Genomic DNA, 16,291 nt, shown 5'->3' with positions numbered 1-16,291 from the left:
GTTTCTGAATAACTGAATAACCTGATTGGACATTTGTGCTATTAATATGATCAACCCCATGTTAAAGGAACACAGCAATAAAGTACTGTACATAATTTTAATGATTTATACAGTAGGAAGTATGTGTATATATATACATATAAGAATGCATGCATCAAAAATGCATTTGTGTTAAATTGTGGTGCACTGATATGCAGCATTATTAATATACATTAAGTATTAAGTTAATCTGCTAATGCTGATACTGATGCAGATACATAATTGTTAATAAAATATAGAAATTGGGACTTGATCAATTTGGATTAAGATTAATATTTAGACTAATGTGGAGAAATATGCTTCTAATGTGGGGTTACAACTGCAGGAAAATTCATAAAATATTTTTTTACAGCCAAGCATAATCTAAACATTTCTCTTTCAGAGTATAATAAACCCATAATCATACATTGCTTTATTTATATTAATATTATTAATATCATGATTATAGTTTTTTAAACAAATACCAATAATGGCCCGATGTCAGTGTGTGCACATGAAATTAATCTGGCTTTTTTCATCCTTCACAGATTTCATTTTGTGGGAAGATCTGCGCAATGAATCATCTAAAGTCATGTGAATCAGGACATATCGATGATGACAGAACTGAGGTTGTGGAAGATGCGGAATGGGACGACTGCAAGTCTCGGGACAGGGAACATGTGAACGCGCTGCTGGACATCAGCGAGGAACATTCTTTTCAAGAGCTAGAGCCCTACGAGGTGCAGAATCAAGTAGGCTGGGAAGAAGCTGTAAGTAAAGGGTTTTCACAATTACACAATTACACTCAAAAAGGTTCTTTTAAATGATGGCATAGAACAGGGTTCTTCAAATCCAGGCCTGAAGGACCAGTGTCCAACAGAGGTTGGTGATTGATCCAGGTGTGTCCAGGTGGAGAAATCCCCAAACCATGTTGGACTCTGGCCCTCCAGGGTTGGATTTGAAGAACACTGGCATGGAAGAACCATTTTAGTTCCATAAAGAACCCTTGTGAGGAACCTTTACATTAAGTTCTATAATTAAAGCTTCTTCATGCTACATCCAAAAATGGTTCTTCTATGGCTTTACTCATAGCTTTTTGATCTTTTTGAAATTGATCTTTCATTAGAAAATAAAACATTCATTAGAAAGGGTGTCCACAAACATTTGTCCACTGTGTATGTAGTAGCCCGCTCTAAGGCTGGAATATGAAGGTGCCTATCTATCTATCTGTCTGTCTGTCTGTCTGTCTGTCTATTGACTACACAATAGAAGGGGTGTCCACAAACATTTGTCCACTGAGTGTATGTAGTAGCCCGCTCTAAGGCTGGACTATGAAGGTGCTGAGGATGTAAATAGAACACTTTATGGTGACCTTACGGCTGCGAATGTTTTCCATGCCACCTGCATGTGATAATGTGGGAGGAGACGGTAAGCCCTGAACGCCGGGCTGGAGTTCAGGCAGCTTCTGCTTCGAGCTAGAAGGTCAGACCCTGCTCTGATAAGTGGAGCCAGAACCGAGAGTTAACAGATATCACTGAGAGTTAATGGGAGGTGACGGGGTGCTAGTGGGGTGTGGAAACTTGGTCATGGGACACTGCAGATAGAGATTGGAGTTGGGAGGAGAGTGTCTGGGTAATCCACAGTTAGTTAAAGCTCATCTTCTGTGTTTTGTGCCGACAGATCCAAGGATGGGGACGTGCCGCCTCTCTCGTCTGCTTGCTCCAAGCACAGAGAAAGGGGAGGAAGGTCAAACCAGAGCCAGTAGATTCCCACTGCCTTCTCTGTGCAGATCTGAAGGACCTGAAGCTGCCCGAGCGTCCTGCCTCTGACTGTGCCGACACGTCTTCTGAATCATCCTGTCAGGCGGCCGAGGAACCTTTGAAGAGCACTGTTCCTTCTCCCATGGAGTTTCTGAAGAGAGCCCCCAGGAACAGCTCTTCTTGCTCTTCTTCTACCTCAGAAGAGGAAACGTCCGACTTATCGAGTATCGAGGAGATGCACAGCAAGACGGACATCCAACCCGTCTTGTTGGGAGGTGAACAGTTCATACATCACAAGACTCTACCTCACCACCTTCAGCCTACTGTCCGCTGCCCGTTTCTGAAGGACAGAGGAGCAGGAAAGGTCGCACTGATCAGCACCTTGCTTGTGTTGCCCCCTGTGAAACCACCCACACCTGCAAATCCAAGGAGTCACACCTTTTCAAAGAGGAGAGAGGCTCAGTGGTCAAGAGAGAGAGAGGCTAACCCGATTGCTGTTGCCCAGAAGGTGGTTGTTGATGGAGATGATGAGAAAGCAGCTCCATACTGCAGCTCAGCTGTGGACATCTGTCAAGGAGCTCTTACTGCTAAGTATGGGCCGGCCCAGCACCAGTATCATCTGTTGTCTATTCCGGTCTCCAAGAAGGCTCAGCTGCCCTTCAGCACCCTAGACGACACGCTCCCTCATGCCTCGTCCATCCTGAGCCGGAACTTCAGGCAGGAGGAGCTGACCAGGTTGCCTCTCAGACACAGCTCTGGGCACAGAGCACATTCAGGCTTCAAGCCTAGGAGCACGAAAAGGGCAGAGCCTGAGCTTCCAATGCTGCTGGGCACCAGAGTCGCAATACCAGTGTCTGCTCAGCGCTTGCTGTGAACATGCTGCTGTATTGATCACCACTGTCCTTACAGTGATCCATCACATGCCATTACATGTGACGATGTACGGAGAATACAGTGTGCTGTTCCAAAGCTTTGTTTAAGGGACTGTTTCATGAGCAGGGGTTTAACAGTGTGATTAGGGCTGGCTATTAAAACTCAGTACTTTTATCACATCAGCCAAATTCTGAGTTATTCAGTATCATATTTTAATATCTAGTATTTTAAGTCCAGTGGCTTATTTTTGATAATATATTTATGCATAGGCCAGCTTTAAGTCTGGTATACGAAGGTGCTGAGGGTGTAGTTAGAACACTGTAGAATCACCTTATGGGTTATAAGTCTGCTTAGTTCTGTTAGTGATACGTTTTAACCAGTAAATTTCCATTTCCAGGATCTCACACCATGTTTAAGCCACTGCCCTGTTTGGGAATTAATATTGAGCAAATTGGAATATTACCCAGCCCTAATCATGGGGACAGTTTAGACCATTGTTGCATTGTTTGAATACCAGATGTCATGGTGGTGGTGGTGGTGGTGGTGGTGGGGTGGTGGGGTGGTGGGGGTGTATCGTTATACTCCTAATCAACAGACAGGTCTACTTGTGGGCGTATTAACAATATACTATATACAAAATAGGCTAAATTGTTCAAACGTTTGTGGACACCCCTTCTAAAGAATTAATTCAGCTGCAAACGTAAAGCTGCACCCATTGCTGACACAGATGTGCAAATGCACACACAGCTTGTCTAGTCCCTGTAGAGAAGAAGTACTGCCAATAGAATAGGACTCCCTGGAGCAGATAAATAAACATGCAGCTATTGACTTCATGCTGCCCAATACCAGGCGTGGGCTAGAAGGGTATAAAGCCCCCCAGCATTGAGGAGCTGTGGAGCAGAGGAAGAAGAACTGTGTTTTCTGGAATGATGGTGGTGGAGCTCCATCTAGTACTTTTGAGGTGGGGTGGTGATCATTATTCAACATCCTGACTTCACTAACGCTTTTGTCGTGGAATGCCATCAAATCCTCACAGCAATGCTACTCCAAAATCTAGTAGACAGTCTTCTTCTCTGGACAGTAGAGACAGTTACTCCAACAAAAGCAGGATCAGCTCTTTTAATACCCTTGATTTCAGAAGAAACAATGAATGAGCAGGTGTCCCAATACTTTTGTCCATATAATGATCTCTTTTATCAGTGTTAAGCTTTCTATAGATCACACCTCAACTGATTGATAAGCTCCACGATTATCCAGGACAGTGTGTTTATTTAGAGAATCTGCTGCCCGTAGTCTGGAGGTCAGGTCAGATGTAGTCAAAGTTCAGGTGGGATTTTCAGTGCTAGCGAAAGCTGGGCAGAGTCTCATTTGTAAAGTTATTAACATGTGGAAAAACAATGTTCTCACATTTTTATGAATTCTAACACTATTACTTGAAGGGTGGAAAAGGCAGAACTGTCACATTACAGCCCAGAAAACAGAGCCGTTTGCCATGGAAGCCCGGCTTTAGTGCTGTTCACACTGTGCTGAAGCTATAAAGCCCACAGCTGCCCAGGAGAGCTTTTCCAGTTTCCCAGCAACTGAAATGCCTACAAAGACTTCCGTCAGTCACGGGCCCGAGGCTCCAGTGCTGCACTTCTACATGAGGTACTGAACGCAGGCAGCGTCAGAAGTCATTGTATTAGCATGTCAGAGTCACAGGCCCTGTCAAAACACTGTAGAACAATGTGTCCCATTCAGCACAGATCAGCCATAACATTACAACCACCTGCCTAATATTGCGTATCGCCAAAACAGCTCTGACCCATTAAGGCATGGACTCCACAAGACCGCTGAACATCAGCAGCAGATCCTTTTAGTCCTGTAAGTTGTGATGTGAGCTTTTGGAGCCCACGACCCTGTTGCCGATTCATCGGGTTGCCCTTTCCTTGGAGCACTTTTGGTAGGTACTGATACACTGCATACCAGGAACACCCCACATGACCTGATGCATGATGCTTTAGAGATGTTCTGACCCAGTAGTCTAGATTCCTACATGCCCATTTTATCAGCTTCATCACATCACCTCACCTTCCAGACCTGACTGTTCACTCACTGCTTAATATGCAGATCCAAATCTAGACATCAAATGTTATTCCCTTTAGCTGCCTGTGGTTTTAATGTTGTGGCTGATTGGTGCATTACCAACTCCAGATGTTTACTAACTTGTGTTTATTTTACCTGTTGCAGATGTTTACTGCTTCTTAAGAACAATAAAGGCTTTAATTTTTATTATTCAGTCAATCCACAATTAAAAGTTCTAAACAGTCCTAATTAATGGATGGAATAGATAAAATTACACTACACGCAAAACCTCATATCTCCAGAACAGCAGCTTTACAGGAGATTAAAAAAACAAAACAAAAAAAAACAAAAACAACAACTTCCCTTTCAATGGAAGTCAATGTAAACGATTTCATTCCAAGTCCTTTTGGAGTATTTCTATTGGCCCATTCTTTATTAAATTAAATAATGCATTAAAGAACAACTGCCAGACTAAAATTTAGAGAAAAGTGAAAAAAAAAACCCCAGCAAGACTGGACATTTGAAGGTTTATTCAGACAGTCTTGATCTGCAAACCATTTGTAGGGTTATATTTCAGATAAATCGACTAGGAGTGGGCAACATAAAATATCATTACTTTTTTTTATATAAATGTTTTTGTGACATAAGTGAGAATATCATGGATCTCGTCAGAGCTTAAAGAACCCTGTCCAGCTGCAACACTCGCTACTGATGCATTTTGCCTGCATGTGAAAATATATCGCAATATTGTCTTTCAATATCGTGATATGATACTATTATTATTTTTATTTATTATTATTTTATCACCCACCCCTAAATCCAACATGCATGTGATATTACACAATACACAACACTCCAATTCTCTCAATAGCACTTTATTTTGAGCGTCTGCTGCAGCATAGCCTAAACAACAGAAGAACACAGTCAGGGTTAAGCTGGTATACCTTACCGAGCGACCCCTAAAGAATGCACATAACTTAAGACATAGCTTCAATATTCGCCTGAAATAACTGAAATAAACTCAACTTAAGAGACACGTTTCTTGGCACAAACAAGACTGCATGCACGCTCTCTACTTGGAACCGGAGTGTAAGCAGACAAGTTCAAGTAATCTATAGCAATAATCTTTCTTTTTTTCCTGGTTGCATCTTAGCTAAGTTCAAGAAATCAGCAGATCAGTCTGGATCTCTATAGGTTAACAGATAGAGTGGCTGAAGGGAAAAGTCTGCATTGGTTGAGCATGAAGGAGAAAACGGACAGAAAACCTTTTGGTTACGCTGCTGAGGAGCGCTCGTCGTACATGGGCACAGTGTCGTTTACATTCTGCAGCTTAAAAAAAAAAAATTATATATACATATATAATAATAATAATAATAATAATAATAATAATAATAAAATAAGTCAAATCTATTAGATGTATGAGCGGGACATACTGGCCAAAACGTGGCAAAGCATACCAGTACAAATTTACACATACTGAAAATTCAGAGGAGCCTAAGGCGGGCAACAGTTTTTCTTGCAATACGGTGAATAAACAATTCAAAAATAAATAATAAACACTTATGTTACACAATTAATATTGTAGAGTTAAGAAAATGGAAACAAAACCAAACAAAAACAAAATACACAGGAGACGCATCTCCCCCTATTAAAGCAGCGGTGCACCGTACCTTTACATCATCAAATGTACACATGGTCACTTTTTACTCAACACCTGAATTAAGGCACCAACAAAAAGCCAAACATGGATCAATTCAGAATGAAGGATGCTGTAAAAGTGACTAAATACACATTCAGTGAGAGTGATACACATGCGTCCAATAAAATATTAAAGGTTTCAGTTTACTGTAAACAACTGCGATTTGCATGTTAATTACTCACAGTACAGAATGCAAATCATAGCATAAGAGCGTTAACTGAGTTCAACGGTTAAAGGAAACGTTACATTTGCAACATGCATAAATATGCATCTATTAAGAGGACCTAATCTGCAGACGTCTCAAAGAGAGTGTGGTTTAATAATTACTGTAATATACTGTAACAGTCAATACAAAATATCTGCAGGAGCTGTAGTGAACCAAGAGCACAGTTTACTCACAGTGACAGTTTTCTGAGTCTAGAGTTAGACACATAACATAAAACCTGCACGTACAGAAGAACGACCAACTCGAGGCAAAAGAAACGATGTGCACAAGGCGAGAGAAGGCCCTCAGGGGCCACAGAGGCCACGGCAAACCAGAAAATATGAGCCTATTTCACAAGATATGCATGTTATGGTAACGAACGTACGTCACTTCTATTAAGTCAGTCTAAGATCTGCGCCACACTGAAATATTACTACGACTAGTAGCACCATCAAACCGCCTAAAATGATACATTCTCTCCTAACGAGAGGTCGACGGACTGACTAATGAGAAAACCAGTATAAATTAGAGTACGACACCGATGTGCAAATAAACAGTAAACCATGCTGAAGAGCAGTCGGCTAATGACAGTCAAACCATAAAGTGCAGCTAAAGTCTACGTGCTAGGAATAGCGCCCTCTAGCGAGTTTTGACAGACATTGCTCATCGTGGAATGACTTGAGATGCTGAAGAACTACAAGCAAGCTCAGTTTTCACAAGCGTCACATCCATCTGCCAGACAGAGCTCTTAAAGGTGATGAGCGTTTGGGAGAACTCTATCTGCTGGCCCTCAGCCTCTCTGGGCGAGACGGTCACCAGACACGGCTCCTTTCAGGACGCAGCCTACATCGCACCCGCCGTGGGAGAGCCGAAGCAGCCGAGAGCTCAGCTGTTGGGTTTCTCCGAGTGTTGAAACAGAGAAAAGAGGTCTTCGCTGGTTTGGGTTTCCACAGAGCTGAAATGGGACTCCATGTTCCAAGCCAGGTCTGCAGACAGGAAGTCATCCATGACCGTCTGGGTCTCATTGCTGGTGAGAAAAAGGTGGCCCAGACTGGAGGAGCTGGAGACCGTCTGGGTCTCAGCGCTGCTTAGCCTGACCTGTCCTTCATGGGAACAAGACAAGGGCAGAGAAGAAGAATGAGGAGGAGGATGAGGAGGAGGTGGTGGAGGCCTGGTGTCAGTCTGGGTCTCTGTGTCCGAGGACTCGGTGCTCATGTTGAAGCTGGAATGTCTGAGGATGCTGCTGAGCGGCATGTGGCCACCAGGGTCGAGAAGGAAGTTCAGGTCCGTCTGGGTTTGGGTATCGAACATCTCCAGCTCCAGATCGTTTGATTGCACCCTCGTGCTGACATCACTCCGGTGGCTGTCTCCAAGGAGCAGGAAATCTGTTTGAGTCTCGATGTCGAGAAGCTCCAGGGGCGTCTCAGAGCTTAGGCCCCCCAGGGCGCTCTCATCCGTCTGAGTCTGGATATGGGTCGCATTGAGGAAGTCCTCAAAGTCAAAGTCAATGCCAGTGTGCTGCTCTTGCACCGGAACCAGGCTCGACCCACAGCCCGGAGTTCCACTCGCCATGCTGTCAGAAAGGATGTTCTCAAGGTCACTGAAGAGCGTCATGGTCTGGGTCTGGTTGTCGGCAACCGTGTTCTGGTGCAAGATGTCCCTCTGGGATCCAAAGCACAAAGACGGAGCAGTTCTGTCCTCAAAGAGTTCGGACTCGGTGCTCATGGAATCATCAAGTCCATTGGTACTGAAAGGTCCATCAGTTAGTGCGGTCTGTGTGGAAACACTAAGCATATCGGTGTCGAAAAGGTCCGTACACATTATAGCTTGGTCCATCTGGGTTCTGGTCATCGGTGCTGGCGTGCAGCAGCTCGTTTGGGTTTCCCTCGTGATGTTAAAAGAGGAAAAAGGTAGCTGACCGAGAGTGTCCGTCTGTGCCCCGATGGACGATGTGACTTTGGCCCTCAAAGGGAACGTCTGGGTTTGGACGCTGATGGGTAGCTGGATCTGAGCGCTGACACTAATGTCAGTTTGAGAGCAAGAAGAAACCGAGGCCTCGCTTATGGGCGGGACGTCGACCCCTCCGACAGATCCCTTGCTGAGGTATGAGATATCAGTCTGAATGTTTGTTGAGGTGCTTTTACTTCTGGATCCCAAGTCGTTGACTGGCTCGCCCACCGAGACCAGACTCTCCAGGTTGACTTGGATCCCCGTACTGATGGCCTCCAGACTCGACCTGGAAGTAGGCATGGTGTCTCGGAAACTCACAGTCTTCGTGTTCAAAGCAGAAACCATTGCCCCAAGCGACTGAGGCAACAGGTGTACAGTGCTTACGGAGCCCTGCGCATCCACAGCCAAGAACACGGACCTCAAGGCACTGCTCTCTGCTGAAGGGAGAAGAACAGGCAGGTGTGCAAGCTGCATCACAGGGACATTGACCAAAGCCACTTTAGGCTTGGGCAGGAGGAGCTTTTGAGCGTTTTTAGCGTCGATGGGGTTGTGTCGTGGCGAATCTGGAGTTTGGGAAGCTCCTTCGGTCGGGACTGCTCCCTCTGCCATTTCATACGTTTGTTCGCTGGGCCTCACTTTTGTTGTGCTGCTTGACAGTCGCTCCATTTTCCTCTTCTTCACAGGTGGATATCTACAACAAGAACATTTTTTAACTTATGTTGCATAATCATCCATAATAACAAATGTTAATAATTATTTATTTGTGCATAAAAACACACCATGTCCAAATATTTATGAACACCCCTTGCAATTAATGCATTTGGCTACTATAAGTGACGGATGTGCAAATGCACACACACAGCTTGTCTAGTCCCTGTAGAGAAGTACTGCCAATAGAATAGGACTCTCTGGAGCAGATAAACATCATGACCCTATTGGCTCCATGCTGCCTAATGCCAGGTGTGGGCTAGATGGGTATGAAGCCCCCCAGCCTAATCCAGGATTAGATTGATTGAGATTTCTTTATGTTGAGGAAACTCTACAAACAATGATGAGGATGTGATCATGCTTCAGTATCAACATTATGATGACGATCTTCTTTCTGGTGTTTCTCATCACTGGCTTAAAGCATTTTGTTAAATCTATAGGTTAGGTTAATTGACAAAAGTATTTGGACACTCGTTCATTGCTTCTTCCAAAATTAAGGCTATTAAGGAGTTGATACTGCTTCTGTTGGAGTAACTGTCTCTACTGTCCAGAGAAGAAGACTTTCTACTAGACTTTGGAGGAGCATTGCTGTGAGGATTTGATTGCATTCAGCCAAGAGTGTTAATGAGATCAAGATGTTGTACAGATGATCACAACCTCACCCTAACTCCCCAACTCATCCCATCCAAAAGTACTGGATGGAGCATGGAGCATTTCACACACTTGTGCTTCTTCTCTGATCATTCCATCATTTGCTTTCCTCCGCTTTTCCACATACATTGACCCTTCTTATATTCTAGATTTTATTAAAATTATTTAATTCAATATTATTATTTAATTCATTTAAGTCTTGGACTAAACTGCAGGGTCAGTGGTTAATAACCAATTAATTAATAACCAATGTTGTTTAAATCTTGCTTTTATAAAATCTTTACATTGACTTCCACTGAAAGTTAAAGTGTGACAGTAGTTTTTGTGCAACAGCAATGAAACGCCATGTCCAAATGTTTGTGGACACCCCTTGTACGCCTCAAGTTTTTTTTTTTTTTTTAAGCTGCACCCATTGCTGACACATATGTGCAAATGCGCACACACAGCTTGTCTAGACCCTGTAAAGAAGAAGCTGCCAATAGCTTAAGCCAAGTGTGGCAAACTGGAAAAGTACTGACCCTTTTACACTCACACACTCACTACCTGTGTTCTTTGGGAACCTCATGGCCTGTTCTGTAGATGTGCGACAAGAGTGCAGCCCTGCTTGCATACGGACATCCACACGTACAGCTGTAGGTCCTTCCACAGTCTTGCGCATGCCTCCTCAGGTCCCATTCTGTACTGTAGCCGTTGCTGCATTTCACACACTTGTGCTTCTTCTCTGCATGCATCTTCATGAAGTGCTAATGCAAATAAATGAAGACACAGCGTTACTGCTCTGCATCGCTGCGAGGTCGAGCATGGACGAGGAGTAACTGTTGTGACTGTGATTACCTGCTTAACCAGGGCAAACTGGGAGAAGGGTCGGTTTGGTCCTCTTGGACAGCCCTCTATTGGACAGCAGTAGAGCTTCTGGGAACCCTTTATGTCCTTCCTTACAGTAGGGTTGACGAGACCCTCCTAAACAAGGCCGAGAGAAAGAGCTGGTTAGAGGATGCCGTAAGAACTTGGACCTTAACCCTAAGCAACCCCAGAAGCAGCACATGCCGTTGAGAGGGAAGATCAGCAATTCCACGATTTTTGTGGGTTTCTAAAGGTCACTTTCAACTAGTTTTCCATCTGAGGAAATGTTCTGTAGGAGAAGAGTGTGTGTCCGTGACTCATTCACAACCGCCAACCTACCAAACAACACCCGAGTATTCATACGAGGATGAAGTGCTGCTCTCAAATGATCCACGTTCAAATAAACAGACTTACATAAGCCACTCCACAGCCCACAGCCCACAACCAGATAGCATCCACTGCACACACCAAACACAGCTATGCAGTAAAACCATGTAGTCCTAAACCGAACCGCTCAATAAACCAGCCGACAGAGTCGACTGCATCGCCAGTAATAACTGGGATCTAAACCAGCTGGCATTTCTGACAAGAACCAACATTGGCCAGCTGAGTTTGTAGAGCAGGCAGGCATGTGTAAACTCGCCCCGTGCAGACGCTGAACCTTATAATAGGGGTGATCTTTCTGCACAGGGGGCACAGGTCTGGGCCTTATGTAACTGAAGCAGGTGTGCGTGGAAGGAGCAGGAGAGTTCAGTAGCTCTGAGCTTTTAGTCACACATTATAAGCACATCTCTCTGGAGAGTGACAGAACTGGTGAACTGGCTGTAGGAAACCAGTGCACACTATGGAAACCTATCAACCTATCAATCTATCAGCTGTTCCTGATGCTGTATCTGAAGTTCTTGATGAACGGACCAATAGAAATGCTCCAAAATGACCTGGAATAAAATCCACTGAAAGTTAGTGTTGACAGTAGATATATACACCAATTGTATGCCATGTTCAAATGTTTGGGGACACCCATTTTTTATTTTTATTTTTTTTATTAAAGTTGCACCCATTCCTGACACAGATGTGCAAATGCACACACACAGCTTGTCTAGTCCCTGTAGAGAAGAAGTACTGCCAATAGAATAGGACTCTCTGGAGCAGATCAACATCATGACCCTATTGGCTCCATGCTGCCTAATGCCAGGCGTGGGCTAGAGGGGTATAAAGCCCCCCAGTATTGAGGAGCTGTGGAGCAGTGGAAGAGCTGTGTTCTCTGGACTGATGGTGGAGGAGCTCCATCCAGTACCAAATAAATAAATAAATGGCCGAGAGGGAGTGGACGTTTTCAGAGATGTGGTTTTGAGAGTTCCAGATGGAGGGGACAGAAACACCAAAGCCCACGTGTTAACATGGGTAATATCTGCGTCATGTTAGGGGTTACTCCCTTGGCACACTGACTGGAACCCAGTATACAAGACCCAAGTCTCCTCCTTCAGCCCAGTTCTGCCTGCAGAGGAGGCATGCGGAGAAGCACACTGCGCTCCATATGCAGCAGTACATCACCACCCTGAAGGAGAAGCTTTGGGAGGATCATGGATGCCAGACTACAGGGAGCAGCTACTGCAGACTCCCTAATGCACTGCCACTGCCCTGCTCTCCTGCACTGTTCTGCTGACCGGGGTCACGTTACTCGTTCAGCCCCTAAAGCAAGGGTGAGAATTGAAAGAGGTCTTCAAGGCTGCTCGCTCACTCTCTCTCTCTCTCTCTCTCCCTCCCTCACTCTCGCTCGCTCGCTTTCACCAGACGGACACTCTGCCCCACTCAACGAGATCAAATAACCAGATTAGACACGTTCATGCATCTTTGTTGTCTTGGACAGACGGCTCTCCTGGCAAAGACCGACAGACAGACCAAACAGAGATCAGAGGTTATCGTTAATTTAATTAACAGACTGAAAGTGAACGGCACTGATCTGAGAGGGTGTAAGGTGCAGCGTACAACACTTCTACTGAGCACAGATGCAATAACACACACACAGTAAGACGTATACAGTACCAGTCAAAAGTTTGGACACACCTGGTTGAACCACAGGCTGATAATTTTAAAAACATTTGATCCAAATGCTAGAGTTACCATATTTTACCAGGGGTCTCCACCATAGCAGTGTATGAAGGTAGAAAATTCTATCAAACCCTGCAGCTACAGAATATTAATGTACATTAACCTGCACATTTACTAATTTAGCAACAGACCAATAAATAGCCTTCATGGCCTGTATGACCCAATCAGCTACTTTCCTACCTTAACTTTTGGCCGGTACTGTATATTAATCATACAGTGAGGTAAAATGCCAAGTATGGCTTTATGATAAAGAGAAATACTAGTAGTGATGCACAGATGGAAATTGTGGGTCAGCTCTGATACTCAAACGGAGTAAAATGAACACAACACACTAATTAACGTTTCAACGTTTCTAAATTTAACTCTGGTCTACAAAGCCAAGACTGGACCAGCCAGCCCCTCCGTACTTGATGGCGATGGTCAAAAGCCGATCTGCACCAAGAGCCCTTCCAGCTTCAAGTACGGCTCGGCTCGACCCGCCATCCTTTAAGATCCACGGAAGACGAGCGTCCAGACTTTTTACTGTCCTGCACCGAAGTGGTGGAACGAACTTCCCCTGGGTGTCCGACACTCACTGTCCTCAAACCCAGACTGAAGACCCTCCTCTTCTGAGAGGACTTGGGTGAAGAGTAGAGTATTATGGTCTCCATATTGACTTGTGTTTAGTAGAGTCTAGGATTAGAGGATCTGAATTTTAGTCTATTTAAACTAGCTGAGGTTCTTCTTCAGTAAACAGTGAAGCTCTTCTGTAAGAACTCTGGAGAAGAGCTCTGCTAAATGCTGTAAATGTAAATGTAATTACATAAGAGTCCAATTAATAAGTCATCAAATATTGGTTTGAAATATCGGTCAAATAAAAAGACCTGCAAAAAAACCCCCAAAAACTAGCAATTATCAACTGATCGCAATAATAAAGCATTTTCTATTTCAGCTTCTCTCCTGAGCTATTCACGAAGCCTGAGCGGTTTTAAAAGAACGTCATTAAGAAATGGTTTATAATAATAATTTCTATACAAACATTTTCTAACAGAAACGGGCTGTTTCTGTTACTGTGCCTTTAAGACTGATAATGACTGCCCACCTGTCTGGCCGGACACTGATGATGATGATGATGATGATGATAATGATGTTTGACTATCAGGCTCTCCTGCTAACCACCTCAAACCAGCTGCCCACCTTCCAGCTCCTGAGACCAGTCGTCTACCCTTGATTACTGACCACAATTAAATGTATTATATTATTTATTATTATTATTTAATCAAATAATAATAATAATAATAATAGTCGTCACCATCATTACTGCCATCAGTACTACTGACCATCAGTACACCTGAGCATACCAGTCAGACTTATGCACCATATGGTGGTACGGTGACTTATCAATAATAATTAGGAGGTTCTGAGGACGGATCCACCACCCCCAACGACTCGGGTCATGCCCCATAACCTCATAGAACCGCACTAACCAGAACCTAATAATAAACGACCATCTACATATTAGTCAGGTCTGTGTTGGAAGCTGAGAGTAAGCCAAACTGTGATGTTCTAGACAATGACTGAAGGGTCAGAACCTCTCCAGAACATCAGGCATCAGGTCTTGTGGGGTGTTCCCTCCTGCTATGCAGTGGTCTGACCTCCCAAAAGTGCTCCAGGGAAGGACTGAAAGAGGTGGTTTTAATCAATTGGCTGGTCGGTATATGTTATTAGTTGGCTACAGCTGGGTGGTCTGCTGTCGGTACTATTCGCAATGCGGAACTATGGCTGAAGAAGACAACGAGCCATGTGTTTATTATTATATAACAAGGCAGCAGTCGGCCTAAAAAACATATTAGAGTATCTTAATAATAGATTAATAATAAGAATAGTTTGTAAAACTGGCCAGAACTGCTAAATGACAGCCAAATCAGCATAGGTGGCGTATTTGGGTTCAGGGAGTAAAAATCCACTCCAGGATTTCGTTCCAACTGCCTGGGCGGCTCGGCTGCAGCATAGCTGCAGCCGAGCCGCCCAGGCAGTTGGAACGAAATCCTGGAGTGGATTTCTACTCTCTTCAAGCAAACCAATACAGACACAGATTCCCAGCTAAATATCAGCTAAATAACCTACTCAATCTACCAGAATATGATTAATCATGATAAATCTACGTCTTATCCACCGACCCCGGAGCTCCAGCCAGAAACCTGACGCGCGGTTCTGCGTTTAGAGAGGCTAAAAGCCGGGCAGACACGCAGCTCTCAGGCCAGCGCCGCTAGCCACAGCTAAGCTACCTACCTTCACTCTGTGCGACTTCACCAGATGCATGTTGAGCGCCGGACTGTTGGGCAGGATCTTCCCGCATCGTTCCACCGTACAGAGGATGTTGGTCCGCACTTCTTTGGTGAGCTCCGTGATGGAGGGTCTGATGATCTCCTTGGGCTGGCACGGCGGCTCCTCGGCGCTGGGACGCGGACCCGAGCTCTCCGCTCCGGGGGCGGCGGCCATGTTGGAGCGGTACAGCGAGCAGCGGCGTTCAGCGCACCTTTACAACAGAGCACTTCCGACAGGCAGCGCTTAGCGACCAGCGCGTCCTAGCAACAGCGGGCTTGTTGTTGTTATTATTATTATTATTATTAATATTAATATTATTATTATTATTATTATTATTCACTATATATATAATATAAACTAACGTCTTTTGGAGACCTAAAATGTGGAATTAAAAAAATAATAATAAATAAAAATATATAATATATATAAATAAAATTTATATAGAGGGGTATAAAGCCCCCCAGCATTGAGGAGCTGTGTTCTCTGAATGATGATGGTGGAGCTCCACACAGTACGGGTTGGGGATGATGAGTTGTGGGGGTGCAATCAAATCCTCACAACAATGTTCCTCCTCCAAAATCTAGTAGAAAGTCTTCTTCTCTGGACAGTAGAGACAGTTACTCCAACAGAAGCAGGATCAGCTCTTTTTAATACCCTTGATTTCTGAAGAAACAGTGAACGAGCAGGTGTCCCAATACTTTTTTCCCTATAGTGTGTATATATACACAAGTTCACATCACATTGAAGAGGGTTTTTCTTGTTTAGCCTTTATATCAACCCTCAAATCAAGCTCTGATCATAAAGCAGTACACTAGGTCATGATCTACGTAGTCCATCAACACCACTCAATTGCTGACAGTGTGTATTTTGCCTCTCATTAGAGAGAGCTGCTTGTTTTCCTTTCAAACTCATCTGGAGAAATAAAGGACACTATTCTATATACTGTAAGTGATGGTTCATTTAATTCTGCACATTAAATATTACTGATTAATAATAATATTAAATTATTGTTAATAATAAAAATACTCTGCCAAAAATACTCATTAAACAGAATCACAGGCTCAAATATAATGTTATTAATAGACTGGATTATGTAAATGA

General features: G+C 43.9%; 2 protein-coding genes across 4 annotated transcripts in view; one reads left to right on the top strand and one right to left on the bottom strand.

Annotated features, from left to right (window-relative positions):
- c13h16orf46 (chromosome 13 C16orf46 homolog) overlaps nt 1-3,159 on the top strand; it is a 5,935-nt gene extending 2,776 nt beyond the window's left edge. For 2 of the 3 annotated variants that reach the window (XM_072695038.1, XM_072695036.1), the window contains exons 2-3: nt 567-788; nt 1,699-3,159. In XM_072695038.1, coding sequence (XP_072551139.1) covers nt 594-788; nt 1,699-2,652 — 1,149 coding nt within the window. In that variant the 5' untranslated portion in view covers nt 567-593 and the 3' untranslated portion in view covers nt 2,653-3,159. Of the gene's footprint in view, nt 1-90; nt 789-1,698 lie in introns of those variants that run through there. The other variant, XM_072695037.1, reaches the window with a different exon arrangement.
- Nucleotides 3,160-5,230: 2,071 nt separating this feature from the next.
- On the bottom strand, nt 5,231-15,397 carry atmin (ATM interactor). Its single transcript, XM_072695702.1, has 4 exons — nt 15,155-15,397; nt 10,763-10,888; nt 10,472-10,671; nt 5,231-9,260 (listed from the first exon to the last, which is right to left on the bottom strand). The coding sequence occupies exons 1-4, from the start codon at nt 15,362-15,364 to the stop codon at nt 7,505-7,507; spliced, it is 2,292 nt and encodes a 763-aa protein (XP_072551803.1). The 5' UTR covers nt 15,365-15,397; the 3' UTR covers nt 5,231-7,504.
- Between the last annotated feature and the right edge of the window lie 894 nt (nt 15,398-16,291).

Source organism: Salminus brasiliensis, chromosome 13, assembly GCF_030463535.1.
Source record: "Salminus brasiliensis chromosome 13, fSalBra1.hap2, whole genome shotgun sequence".
NCBI classification, from domain to species: domain Eukaryota; kingdom Metazoa; phylum Chordata; class Actinopteri; order Characiformes; family Bryconidae; genus Salminus; species Salminus brasiliensis.
Note: the sequence above shows the minus strand (reverse complement) of the source record. Positions and strands in the feature narration are given on the sequence as shown.

Excerpts from the sequence above, each read along its gene's own strand:
- atmin (XM_072695702.1), bottom strand. The coding sequence starts at position 15,364 with ATGGCCGCCGCCCCCGGAGCGGAGAGCTCGGGTCCGCGTCCCAGCGCC. Across the intron at positions 10,889-15,154 it reads TGAAGTCGCACAGAGTGAAG|GAGGGTCTCGTCAACCCTAC; the intron begins GTAGGTAGCTTA and ends GGCCTTGTTTAG. Across the intron at positions 10,672-10,762 it reads AGTTTGCCCTGGTTAAGCAG|CACTTCATGAAGATGCATGC; the intron begins GTAATCACAGTC and ends TATTTGCATTAG.